General features: G+C 46.1%; 1 protein-coding gene across 1 annotated transcript; it reads left to right on the top strand.

The window, feature by feature from the left end:
• The first annotated feature begins 413 nt into the window (after window positions 1–413).
• On the top strand, window positions 414–13,560 carry LOC141966357 (cytochrome P450 3A29-like). Its single transcript, XM_074918946.1, has 13 exons — window positions 414–509; window positions 1,511–1,604; window positions 2,733–2,785; window positions 3,917–4,016; window positions 4,441–4,554; window positions 5,140–5,228; window positions 5,828–5,976; window positions 6,461–6,588; window positions 6,925–7,009; window positions 7,991–8,151; window positions 8,352–8,578; window positions 10,029–10,191; window positions 12,335–13,560. Exons 1-13 carry the CDS (start codon window positions 439–441, stop codon window positions 12,422–12,424), a joined length of 1,524 nt encoding a protein of 507 aa, XP_074775047.1. The 5' UTR covers window positions 414–438; the 3' UTR covers window positions 12,425–13,560.
• The last annotated feature ends 721 nt before the right edge of the window (window positions 13,561–14,281 follow it).

Here is a 14,281-nt window from a genome sequence, read left to right as displayed (position 1 = left end):
CCTCTCAATAAAAGCGATGAAGCCACCAAAAGGAAGACTGGAAAAGGTAAGAGGGAGCAATTCTGGTTCAGCATCGCTGCTGCTGTAAGAACAGACAGGGGCTCCCCCTCAGCCCCACGTGAACCTCACAGGTTTTGGGCAAGAGGCAGGTGGAAGGGGTTAAGGAAGTTGATGCCCTTTGCTAGATTTCCTCCTGTAAAACCTGTCATTTCAGCAGTTTCCAATCTCAAGATGTGTGGGGCTGGGCATCTTATTGACATCCCAGTCCAGGAGAAACCTGCCCAAGGGTTAAAGTTTGAGCAATCAAACAAGACGACTCCTCCTTCACTGTCATGTGAGCGTGGGTGGCTTCGGCTAAAGGCCAGGGAAAAAAAAATCGTAATGCAAGGCTTTGGCTTCACAGGACACCGGTGTTCTCAGGGAAGGCTGGGAGACACAATGGATTTCCTGCCAAACTTTTCTTTTATCACTTGTCTGCTTCTCATCATTTTCCTCAGCCTCCTGGTCCTGTAAGTAGAGGCTGGCCCCCCAGGGTGACTGGGGAGGAGAACCCTGTGTCTGCAGCTGGGGAGGGCTGGGGCCGTCACACTCGGTATGAAGTGCCCAAGTATAAGAATTAGTGTTAAAAACTTATCCTCAGTCTTCCTGTGCTACCTTCAAGGCAGAGCTGAGGGCTGGTAAAGGGGGGCTGCAGGGCTCCCCTCTGCCCTCCCAGTCCAGCTGGAAAGGAAGGAGGAAGCTGGGCTGGGTGGGAGGGAAATAAAGAGGAACTTCTTGATTTTTTTGCTTTTGTTAGCAGATCCAAAAGGAGAAGTTCGTTCCGTGGTTTTAACCGCAGCAAGCTCTGGTTGGCTGAAAAGGGGATAGCATGTCCTTGGGCTCTGCGAGCCGGGAACAGGGCAGTGGGTGATGTCTATGTCTGCCTCTGTGTCTGTGCCAGCAGAAGCCCCTATTTAAATAGTTATGTTGGCAAAATTGCCCTTTTGCTTATGTCACTCAGGGGAGCTGTAGTGAGCTATACAGGCAAAAACTTAATTTTGCTGTTGTAATTTATGTCCCTGCTCGGCTGCTGTGCTGCTGTGGCTCTATCACCTGAGCATTATGGTAGGTCCTTGCAAAGACAAACACAAGAGCAGGTGTCAGCTTGAAAACTTAATCCCTCTGAGACCTCTCTTCACTCACCTGCATCACAGTTGTCTGATTTAGGGAACTAAATGAGGCCCCTGAATAAAGACCTGAGGTGCTCAGTACACTGTGTTTGGTAGGCTGGACTGCAGCTCCTTTCAGCCCTTGTCTTGTATTAAAATGTACCCTGAATTATCGCATACCCCAAGTGATCCTGCATTTATTGCAGGAAGAGAGTATCCTCAGCAGGTTTGCTTGCTGGTCCATAATTTCAGCATTCTCTGGGTGACAGGAACCAGTTGTTCAAAACTATTCACTAAGCTCAGGATAAAGAATCTTCTCCTTTCATTGCATAAATGCATCTCACATGCTCTTTGCTTGGCAGCTATGGGATATGGCCCTTCCAGGCCTTCAAGAAGCTGGGCGTTCCTGGGCCACGGCCTCTGCCATTTTTGGGAACTTTCCTGGAGTACCGGCATGTGAGTACTGGCAGCTGCTGCTCTGTAGCTGCTTTAGATTTTTACTTGTAGCTGGTGCTGTTTTCCCAACCTTTGGGCATCTCTTTCCTCTGCCCTTGATTCAGTCAGATGGAAATGATGCTTTCAGGTAGGCAGCTCTTTGGCCACAAAGAAAACATAAAAATTCAAGTTGACCTGAATGAGGTGTGCTGTGGTTTTCAACTACTTTGTGATTTAAGTTATTAGTTTCTCCCTGGATTTCTACCTGTTCCCCAGCAGGTAAAGTTCTGTTGGAAACAAAGAAAAAAGTACTGGAAAGATGCCCAAGACTGCTAATTTCTGAAAACTGCATGTTTCTTTGTGCTTTGTGTCATCCCCATGAAGAGGCTGAATTAGACCCACCAGTGCCCCATCCAGCCACTCGCTGTTGGGCCAGCCTGAAACATAGCCAGACAAATATATTTCTAAATAAAACTCAAATATTTATTATCAATTTAGCAAACCTTACCAAATAACTAGGTAGTAGCTGGTCCCAGGTAACTGACTGCAAATTCAGAACAAAATGTACCAGCTTCAATGAAAGAGGAGCTTTAGCTTGTGTTTGCTGGGTTTAGAGCACACACATTGTCCCTTACTAATGGTTTAGTTTCTGCATGGTGTTGTGTTCCATAAGTTTTATCCTTACACATAATATCAGTTAAAACCTTAATGGAAACAAAGCAAAATAAAAAAGCCATCATCACTCCAGTTCAGTAACTGCAGTGGAAGATCTCACGAGGACAAGGCAGTAGCAGCTCTAACTTGCTGAGCTGGAGATAAAGGACACCCTGGGATCTAGTTCTGCCTGCTAACTCTGCTCACGCTAGAACTGTGTACCCACTCGTACCTTGTCTTCATTACATTTTTAGCTCAGGTTGGATAGTGGAAGTTGAAAGTGCTTTTATTTTTTTTTCCTCTCTGCTCTCTTTTTTTCCCTCCAGCGTAAATGTCCCCTAAGCATCTACATGACTCTTAAGAGCTACCATGCACCCCCCCCCCCAACCTCTGCCACTTACAATGGGTCTGTGGGATGCACCACACTGCCAGCTGTGACCTGCTTTGATCACTCTTCGCAGGCAAACTGTTCATTTCTCCTTTCTTCTTTTGCAGGGAGTCCTGAATTTTGATCAGGCATGCTTTGAAAAGTATGGCAAAATCTGGGGGTGAGTTTCTTTCTGCAGAACAAACCTGCCTATTTGGGGTGCTCTGAAGCCCCAAAATAGAATGGAAAAAGGTATGTTGCTAACATGTCTCAGCACTGTAATTCCAGCAGTGACAGCTTGGGAAAATCCAGGTTCACCACTGAGAAAGTCTCCAGCCACCTCTCCAGGGTTTCTCTCCTGCTGGGATTTCAGTACAGTGCAGGGCTGGGATGATGGTGGCCGGTTTGGGAGGTCATGTGTTTGCATAAGCTTTGAAAAGATCCTCCACTGCTTGATGTCAAACTGAGCCTTATGCCTTTGAAGCTGCTCTTCTGTCTGTCTTGAGCAGAAAGCAAGCTGCAGGCTGCTGCAGTGTTTTTCATCTTGCTCCCCGCTTCTCCCAGAGCTGGGGCATGAGCTACCTTTCAACCTGCCTCCCTGCTCCCTGCACAGCACTGGTTTTGTGCAGGGGCCTCTTATCATGCTTCTATTGAGAACCTCTCAAACCGAAGCAAAGTTGTTGCGCAGAAAAAATCCTAGGAGGCTTCATGAAACCTAGCGCATTTTTTTAAAAGATTAAATGTTCTCAAGCCTCTTGAAGACAGCAGCTTCCCTCGGCTGTGGCCCAAGGCTCCCTGCCCTTTAGCCCACATCATGGCTTTTAAGTTTTTCTGTCTGTGTTGATTGGAAAATGGAGGAGACAGATTAGTTTTTCCTCTCTCATTGCCTCATAGGCCAGGCAGGGAAATCTCTTTACCCCACAGGTAGGCTGTTCAGGGTGGATTTATTGACTCCAGCTACCAGTTGCAGAAACAGAGCTCAGACAGCCCAAGCGCAGGGGATCAATGTCATGGCAAAAGCTGCCTTTTATCTAAACCCACACTGCTTTGGCAACTCTTTAGTACCACAGATGATTGCTAGAAATGCTCATGCTGTCTGTGTTTGGCACTTGCTTTCCCTTTGTCCTGTTTTACTACATAATAAAACAGTTCCAGCCTCATCCCTTTGGCTGTTTTGTCAGAGGGGACTCAGCTGGCCCAAACCCTTTGGGCTCCAGCAGTCAATGTGCATGGCTCTGGCCACAGACAAAGCAGGCTGCTTTTGCTCCAACTGACTGAGAGATGGACTGACTGTGGGTTTCTCTTGGCTTAGAATTTTTGATGGCAGACAGCCTGTGCTGGCTGTTTTGGACCCCATCCTCATCAAAAACATCCTGGTGAAAGAGTGCTATACCACTTTTACCAATCGTCGGGTAGGTATCTAGTCCCACGCTTTGCTCTCTGGTACAGAGTGGACACAGCAAGAAAGAAAGTTTCTTTTTGCTTTTTGTTCTCCTTCTCTGAACCCTTTTGTAAGTAGTTGCTGTCTGTTGTGCCCCAGTTTATTGACGGAGCCAATAGCAAAACTCTGCTAGGGAAGCGTAGAGGCCACTCTGCCTGGCACACTGGGACATCAGCCTGGATGTACCCTAGGACTGATATAATTTAGGACTCTTACACTTTTGTTTCCATTTCTGTTTGCTGGTTGAGATAGAGTTGATATGACTTCAGGTGCCAAATCAACACTCGTGGTGGGGGTTTTTTTTTGCATTTCTGTGGTGTGGAAGGGGGCTGGAAGCATTCACCCATCTCCCTGTATAACTGTGCCCCTTTTGCTGTAACATTCTCCCTGTGCAGAACTTTCGTCTGAATGGGATCCTGGAGTCAGCCCTCAACATAGCTGAAGATGAGAAGTGGAAAAGGATTCGTACTGTGCTGTCTCCAACCTTCACCAGTGGGAAGCTGAAGGAGGTAGAGCAGAGGTCACTGGTACTTTGCATCAATTGCTGGAGGAGGACAGAGCCATTTCTGAGTACAGACCTTCCCCTCAAAAGGGGAAGTTGCCCTGTTTGTCAAGACCATATCCCTTAGCACCTGAATTGGGTTCTGTTCAGCAACACAGTGGCTGTCTACCATCAGGGGGAGGGAATCAGGAGAAGGGTATGGGGGATGAAATGGCACACAAGGTATCACAAGCTGAGGCTGTTGGCCCTATGACCTGTATTTTCTTCTTGCTAAGCACATCGCTCAGACCACGGGTGCCCATTTTCAGGAGCCATGTTCACTCCCAGCTGGAGTGGATGCTTAGCTGGAATAGGAGCTTTGTGTGGATTTCAGGAGAACCTTGCTCCGTCATGGCCATATGAGCTCTGTGAAATGGTTATTAAGATAAGAGAAAGCAATGTCTGAGGCTTGGAAATGATACCTTCCCCTTGCCTGCCCTTCCTCCACAAGCCCAAGACTTGGCAAGTCGCGGACAGAAGTGCGGAATGGCCCAGCCTTGTTTGGTGGAGGTGAAAGAGTCAACAGTGCATTTTACTCTGGTTTGCGTTTCAGATGTTCCCTATCATTAATCACTATGGTGAAAAGTTAGTGAAAAACATTGAGAAGAAAGTGGCTAATGATGAGTTCGTGACCATGAAAGAGTGAGTAACTGTGTGGGGCTAACAGGAAAGAGTTTGTATTCAGTGTGGGGAAGGGACCATTTTGGACAGCCCTTTCCATGTTTGCCTCCATGTTGATCCCTTGTCAGCTATGGAGGCAAACTCCATAGTGGTCATGGGCATGGAATGTTCCTCTGTGGTGGACTTGCTGTGCTCTGATCAAATGGAGTAACTATGCTCTGTTCCCTGTTTCATTTTACTGGGGATGAATTCTGGGGAAGGTGTAGGACCCATTCCGGAATCCCTGCAAGATGTGGTATTTCTGGATGTCAATTTTACACTCTCTTTTACAAACGGAAATCAGAATGTGGTCTTTGTTACCCCATACTGCAGTTCAGTGTTTTCCAACTACAGCTAGGTTTTTGATGCTGAGAAAAATCGGGGGATGAAAGCAACTGGGGAAACTTGGGAAAATATAATGATGGTTACTGGCAAATCAGGATAGGACCTACTATGTTAGGACTCTGCACTGAGTCCTTGATTAAAAGAGATTCCCTCTCTCAGGGATTGTTCCTAGATGGGCTCTTATTCACTACTCTGGTTGAGTTCATTCCATTGACTCTCTCTCCTTCTTTACCCAGCATTTTCGGAGCCTACAGCATGGATGTAGTGGCCAGCACTTCTTTCAGTGTGAATGTTGACTCCATGAACAACCCCAGTGACCCCTTTGTCACCAACATCAAGAAATTTCTCAAATTCAGTTTCCTAAACCCCGTGTTCATATTGTTAGGTATGACAACTTCATCTTATACAGCAGGGTGGTGATCACCTGCATTTCCTGGTAGCTCCCTTAGCTTTGAGTCCTCTTTGGTGTATGGGAGATACTCAGCACTTTGCAGGATTAGATTCACCCTAGCAGATCTGCAGAAATATTTCCCCAGGGAAACTGCAGTCAAGATTTTTAATAGCCCATGTGGGTCTTTGCAGCATCCTCCTGCAAGCAGAAACCTGTTTGCAGAGACTTAGTGGAGAGCTTCTCTGTCACAAAATGTTGCACTTAGTGTGGCATTGTGGCCCTATAGTGATATATGGAGGAGATTCTCAAGTGCTATTGCAGTGCAGCCACGGTTAGGTAAAAAGAGAGCTGAAGGCAACAAAAAGCAATTTTTGGAGTCAGAGTCCAGATTTATCCCTCTTCTTTCTATGCTTTGTGCCACTTCTCAGTTCTGTGAGCCCCTCGGAGCTAAAATATGTTGTTGTTTTATCTTCTTTAGTGTTGTTCCCCTTTGTTATCCCAGTGCTGGAAAAGATGAATGTGACTCTTTTACCCTCAAAGGTCATGGACTTCTTCATGAGTGTCTTCACAAAAATGAAGAAGGAACGAGAAAAGGGCAGCAGCATGGTGAGTCCAGCCCAGGTGGCCTTTTCTCTTCACTGTGCCGTCCTGAGTGCAGGAGGGGCCTGCTGGCATCTTCAGAAGCTGTGATGTATTGCCTACTCTCCATAATAGCCCCTAGCACATCAAACTTGGGAAGGGCCAAAAGCATACCCTGCCTGGGCTTCCATCCGGAGAAAGCATCTGTGTTCATAGAGGATCTCCAGTCTCAGTGTGGACTGAAGCTGTGAGCCTGCTGGTGGGGCTGTGAATGCAGCAGGTGTCCCAGCAAGGAGCTTGTGCTGGACAGTGTTTGCCTCCTCCCCACCTACATCCTCTCTGACTGCCTCTGTTTCTCCCCAGGACCGGATTGATTTCCTGCAACTCATGGTTGACTCACAGAGCTCACATGACAGTTCCGAGTCTGCTGAGACCAACTCGTACAAATGTATGTCTTGAGATCTGTCCTCCTCTCAGCAGAAAACATTCTTCATTGTGTGGTTAAAAGAAGGAAGTAGGAGAACATTTTAGTCATTAATCCTACAGGAGGTTCAAGGTCTCAGTAGTGGGGTCATAATGATGCTTACCACATATCAGCCATATTTTATTATATCCTACTTCCTGGGATAAATCCTGGGATCTGTTTGTGCAACAGAGCAAACAGAGTGAATATCTCCTTACTCCCATTTCTTATTTTCTCTTCTCTGAAGGCTGGCGATGTTGGCTGTATTTCATAAAGCACACAAGGCACATATGCTACATGTGCCTTCCTCATCTGTGAGCTCATCTCTGTTCCTCATCCTAGGTAAACTGTTAGATTTAGAAAATAATGGCTCAGCCAAGGCATAGTTCCAGTCCATCAACCTCAGTCAAGGCAGGATGCCCATAAACTTTCGGGGTGCCGGGACAGGGTATTTGTCAACACCCTGCACTGCAGGCCGCATCCTGGCAGCTCTTGGCCACTACTGCAGTACCAGCGTTAAATCCTGTATTGTCCTTATTACCACTGCCACATTAAGCTCAGGGTTACTAGCCCCTCAGCGGTGCAAGGCTCTTCTCATGGCTTAGAGGAGCTACTTGACATCTCTTCATCTCTAACTTTTCCTGGCATGTGCCCCCATTTTTTCAGGCCCAGGAGCATGGTCTCAGAAGATAGCAGAGACTTTGTGAGTCAGGTTCAGGCTGCACATACCTTGATTCTTCTCTTAAAGGAAGCAACATAAAACTGCTGATCTTGACAGCCATTTTCTGGCTGTACAACAGTGCCAGATCCACCCATTTGTGGTACCAAAGGGTTAGCTGGATGTTTCTTTTACAGTTAAATCGTTATGAACAGTGTTACCTAGCTTGATGAGTGGGATTCTGAATTTCCAAGGGTTAATCACTGTAGTTTTCAGCTGTTTGCATGTACTTTTATGCCTCTTTTCAGCATTGAGTGATGAGGAGATTCTGGCCCAGGCTCTTATCTTTGTCTTTGCTGGTTATGAAACCACCAGTTCCACCCTCAGCTACATATCATACAACCTGGCCACCCACCCTGACGTGCAGCAGCGACTCCAGGATGAGATTGATGCAAACCTGCCCAACAAGGTAAAGGAGGGTGGGGAGATGTGGGGTCGTTCCCATCTGTGCCTTGTAGACCCTGAGCCAAAAGCCAGGTTGGAAACAAAACCGAGTGGAGGAGGTGCTGGCACTGAGATTTCCCCTCCTCTGGTCTCTGATGCTGGAAGGAGAAGTGTTGCAGGGTGTTGGGGTGGGGGTTGAAGTCCTGTGTTCATGCCTCTCCCCAGGCTACTCCCACATACAATGCCATCACGCAGATGGAATACCTCGATATGGTGGTGAATGAATCTCTCCGGCTCTTCCCTCCTGGGGGCCGGATTGAGAGGGTCTGCAAGAAGACGGTGGAGCTTAACGGTGTGACTATTCCGAAGGACATGGTGGTCATGATCCCAGTCTACGTGCTGCATCGTGACCCAGGCTACTGGCCAGAGCCAGAGGAGTTCAGGCCTGAGAGGTGAGGGCCAGGCAGGGGGAATAGCTGCACACTCAACCTCAGCCCTGGGAATGGAAATGGCAGCGAAAGTGCGGAATGTATGATTATAACATTTAAATTAGGCATTTATCATTGTCTGACATCTAGTCCCAGCATTACCATGAGGAGAGTTTTATGATCTACATCCATAAACTGTGCATGGAATTTAATTAACTGCATTGAAGGGAGAGACAGTGAGAGCAGCTCCTAGCAGCTGTAACATTGAGGGGTTTATGGCCAGATATTGCCAGATATTAAAACAAGAGCCATTGGGTGACTGGCACAATGCCGTGCAAATCAGCAGTGGAAGGGCAAAGATGGCTAGGAAATAAAACTTAATTTTTCAACTCAAGTTATGAAACAGTCCTTGCTTAGGAGTCTCTCAGATCCTGCAAAATGAGGCAATAGCCCAAGGCAGACCTGGGAGACCCTGGGCCTGCTAGTCTTCAGGTGGCCACAATGACATTGAGGTCTGGTCCAGAGAGAGCAGGACAAGATCTGTGCCCTTGCACCAGGAGTTGAAATACCCCTGGAGGCTAACCCTGGTGTGGGGATGCAGGCACCTCTGGGACAAAATATGTCAGAAGTCTCAGGCAGAAGATAGGGAGGGAGATGAGTGCTGGTGAAATCGCCTGTGCACCTCTACGGTCACCTTGTGTTGAATGCAGAAGGAACCACCCAACTAGGAGTACTCTGGCAGTGGGCAGGTTACACCAGTTACTCCAGTTAACTAACCAGTCATGGGTAGCTGGACAGGAGCTCTTTAGGGATCACTTGCCTTGCTGGAAATTCATCAGAGGGATGTGTTGGTGTCTCAGTAGTGAGATACTTCACTGCTGACTTAGCATGTATCTGGACCTCATGCACTGGGAATGAAAAGCTTCCTGACATGAAAACTAACTTATCACTAAGAAGCATTACTGAAAATGCTCAGTGGCAAATTTCCCTGTGAAGCTGATTGTTCTTCCATGTTTTTCATGATGAGGAGAGGAATGGCTGGCGTGTCTCAAAAGCAACCCTCCCTTTAGTCACACAGGGGGGGAACATCTTTGTGTTCACTCAGTCCTTTGATCTAAAGGGAAGACGTGAAGCTGTAGACCTGTGTGTTTTAGGGTTTGAAATCTGGGTTCAGTTTTTGAGCTGAGAGAGAGTTCTGAGAAAAGAGTAGTTATGAAATCCATTAGCATATTTCAGGTATTCCCTGTTCACCTGTTGCACCTGGAGATGCACAACCAACTCCAAGCAGCAAGATAAAAGCAGAGGCATAAGGTATCTATTGAGACGGAAATAAGGGACTTAGCTGGGTTCTTCTAATACACACAGAAACACAAAAAGCTTTTGTCTTCCCAGACCCCTCATCACTTCAGATCTGAAAGCTGACACATCCTGGAACAGTTAACTCTTTCTAACATTTTTTTTTTGTTGTAATCAGGTTCCGTAAAGAGAGCAAAGAGTCTATTGACCCCTACACCTTCCTGCCGTTTGGGGCTGGTCCTCGGAACTGCATAGGAATGAGGTTTGCTCTCCTCATCGTGAAAGTGGCTGTGGTCGTCCTGTTGCAAAACTTCTCATTCAGAACCTGCAAAGACACTCCGGTGAGGATATGGGATGATGTGTTTCATTATCTGCCCTTTAGTCCTACTGAGATGGTCCTGTGTGCCCTCTTTGGCCTACATCTCAGGACAGACAGGGAATGGTCTCTCATGCACATTAAATCCCGCTCTTCCCCGAGGAGTTCAGAGACCACTAGCTTCAGGACTGCTGAACCTTGTCTGCAAACTTGGGTTTTACTACTTCTCACCGAGGAAGATTTCACTGTGGATTAGAGGCATGTGGGAATAACTGTATTTAAATCTTCTCAGTTAATTTAAATGGTTCACCACAAGTTACTGACACATATTTTTAAGCCCCTACAGAAGCAAATTCAACGTTGGTGGAATATGGCACGCTGAAATCCCTGATGCCCTCTGCCTTTCTTTGGGTGCACCTAAGTGGTGCAGTGCTTGGTCCCCTGTGGTGCACTGCCCATCTGCCTTGACCCAGCTTAGGAAGACCCTGCTCCAGAGAGCAAAAAGGGAAATATCCCCCCAGCCCACTCCAAAGCTGCACTTTGCAACACAAACATAGCTATTCTCTGTGAGAGACCCCAAGACACCAAAATTCATCTCTTGTGCCCACCAGACAGTCTCTAAAGAGTAACAATTTTAAAGCAAGTGCAATCTGAATTGGCAACCCTGTCCTTGGAGGCTCTGCCGGATCCCACAAAGTTCTGGCTTTGCCTGGGATCCCTGTGAACACTGCATGCAGTTCTGATGGGTCAGGCCCTGCAAGATGGGACTATTTGACATAAAGTGAATGAGATGGCTGTTGGAAATTATATGTCAAGCGAGCCCTCCGGAAAACATGGCAGCTCCCTATGACTCAGAGGCAGGTAGCACTATGTTTGGTGTTAGCTTCTAACCCTGATCTGGGTTTCTGCGTTTACTGCCGCAAAAGATATTGCCATTAATACATTTTGTTCACAAGGCGAGCTTGGGAAATCAGAGCAGAGAGGGCAGCAAGTGTATTCAAAGGACATTTGTTGTAAGAAACAGAAAAATCCTTATTAAGTTATTACTTGGCACGGGTGCTCAGCTGGAATCTCTGCAGATTCAGATTGCAACTCAACTAGTAACCTGGAGGTGAAAGACTGTAATAGTCCATTAACAATGCAGTGACCTATTCACCCTCCCCCAAGTCTAATGACATTTTTCTAGTCCTCTGCAATCCATAAAATTGATTCTTTTTATAACTGCCTTTAATTAAAAGGAGACAAGTTAAATATGTATTGTATTATTGGTGCCCATAGGTTTATGGGGCTCTTTCAGCCCTTTTTTCTACAGAAGATGTCAAATACGTCAGACCAGAGCAGGAGGGAAAAAATCATGCCAGAACATCCCTTTGGAATATGCATATGGAAGCTGCAGCCTCCTCTCACTCCTCCACTGATGGCCCATTGGGCTCCAAGCCACATTGCTTAGATTTCCTGAAATGAAGCTTACTGGGATATGGGGATTTTAATGTAGCTTGTCAGGCTGCAGTAGTATGACCCTTGTCCTGATGGGGAGGAGAGCTGGAATACAAGCAGCATCAAATTGATGGAGGAGACTTGGTAAAACATTCTTCCCTTCCCTGCAAGATGACTCCCTCCAACACCAGTTTTAAATGTTCTTCTTTTTGAGATTTCCAACCTACCTCAAGGGAGTCCAGCACTCTTCTGTGTGAGGATGCTTTTTCTTTGGCACTCAGTCTGAGCAGCAATCTTAGTTTTGTTCTTCCTGGAGACCTTACAGCTCCTCAGCTCCCATTATAACCGAGCTCCCCTTAGTGCTGACACACTTCAGCAATAAACAAAATGGCACTGCGTGCCCCTCCTTAGCTGTGGCTCCCCGGATGGATTTTGGCTGGTTTTCCCTCCACGTGCAGCCTGTTGATCAGTGCAACTTTCCTACCATGTCACATGAAAGCCAGAATTCACTAACCAGTTTATTCAAGAGCTGAGGGCTGTTAAATCCCAGCTCATAGCTGTTTAGCATTAGCATTAGTGACAGTCCTGCTATAAGTACATTTGTAAGTTAGAAAATGCAATGAAAACAAGGAGTGACCTACATATGTGGGCTGTAAGTGTCCTGTAGGTGTCATGACTGTCCTTTTTCCACGTTTACATAGTTATTTTGGGTTTTTTTCCTTCTGTTCAAGATCCCGCTGGTTCTGGACACAAAAGGTTTCATGCAACCGAAGCAGCCCATCGTCCTGAAGATGATCCCCAGAGCCTCTCTGGAGAAGTGAAGGAAACAGGAACAGATCATAGACTCTTGTTTGATGGTGCCTCCTCTAACTCTTGAGAGACCCAGATTGACGTGTGCACTGGAGAAATATCAGTGGTGCAAACCCCCAGTTCACAACACAGCATTAGGGGTTTGGCCCAGCATAATTACATGAGCATTACCCTAATGAAAATGAGCCCCAGATCCCACTGTCCCTAGCCACAATAGGCATTTTGCAAGATCACTTGCACTCAAGTTATTTGGGCATTTTTTTCTCTCCCTCTGAAGAGGCACTTTTCTAAGCAATTTGATTCCAGACACTGTCAGTCTCTCCTGGCAGTGTAATTTAAATCAAGATAGGGAGAGCAAATTGCACATAGTTAAGTAATGCTACCATTGCTCCTGTTCCCTCTGCCTGCTGGGTGACTTGGTATGTCTTCTGGTTTTATTCTCCTGGGAATGCAGAGTTGTCCAGGGCTATTTCCTCAGCTGTGTGCTATGACCCTGACAAGTGTTAAAATGGTCACATCCTTGCAGGAATGAATGCCTGCGGCAAGTTTTCTGATGCTGATTTATTTAGATTATCTTATGATTTTAGATGGCTTTTGCATGATCCAGATTGCAGATGAGTTAACTGGAGGAGCCCAGAGACAAGCAGTTACCCCTAATGACTGCAGATCTGCAGAGTGGGTGAGAAGTGCCCCACATGTGTTTCCTGATTGTTTGCTTATGTTACCACAGGCATACAACCATCTCCCATAGAAGGGATTGTCAACACAAGCACCATCTATACTGCTGTCATAACACCTTGTAGTATCTGATTTATATTAGGCCACTGTAAAACCAACTTAACTGAATTAATAATGATGCAGGGTGCAGCACTGAGATCCTTCAGATGTCCTGGAGAACCCCAGTCTGGAAGAAAAGTGTTGCCTTTGGCTATTGAGAGTTGGAAAGCCTTGCTAGACTTTGCTATTTTTGTAGATTCTGGAAAACCTATATGCTCACATTTCATATTATTCCTTCAGAAACTGCTACTGGAAGGCTAACTGCAATAAAAAGCTCACTTACCTCTTCTGTAATCAACTGATGCCAGACTCTGCTTCTGCTTTTTCCTCCACACATAAGTAAATCCATCTATACGTTTCATAAGCCATTGGCCAGACAACGGTGTGGTCCTTCTACCTCTTCCAGCCAGGCTTCCTCACTTCTTTGTGGGATCCTCAAAGGAACCTCAAAAATCAGTGCCACAGCATGGAGTTAGAAGTTCTCTTTTACAATTCATTCTTCCACTCTCACCTTATAGCACCACATATTACTAAGGTGTGGTCTTGCTAGTGTCAGCCAAGCACTTGTCTTTCTGTGGAAGCAGAAGGGTTTGATTCCAGCATCTGCTCCATGCCGCAGACTGGCTGACCTCATGCAGGCTCTCCCCGCTCTCTCCTGAACATCTCATGGCACCTGCTTTGCTTGTACCCTTCCACAGGAGGATGTCTTCTGCTTCCAAGCTGTCAGATTTTGGCACTAAGTGAAATACTTGCACGTCCATATACATCCAACCCAGTCACTACCATATATTATATAATGCTGCTTGGATTCATGGGAGATGAAAACTCATTATATCCTGAATGAATCCCTATATGTATCATCAGGAGTAAGAGCTGCTTCTGGAGATGCAGAGTTTAAGAACAACAGTCCAAAATAAATGGCTGAGAAGTCACTGATGGTGTGAAGTTGTTGCTATTGCAAAATCGGGCTTAAGAACTTTATTCATTACATATCAGGTTTTATATTTCTTTTATAGTCTTTTATACAGATAGACATATTATACATATATTATTTTATATTAATTTTATACTTTCTTTCTATATTTTTGAAG

Source organism: Athene noctua, chromosome 15 (genome assembly GCF_965140245.1).
Source record: "Athene noctua chromosome 15, bAthNoc1.hap1.1, whole genome shotgun sequence".
NCBI classification, from domain to species: Eukaryota; Metazoa; Chordata; class Aves; order Strigiformes; family Strigidae; genus Athene; species Athene noctua.
Note: the sequence above shows the minus strand (reverse complement) of the source record. Positions and strands in the feature narration are given on the sequence as shown.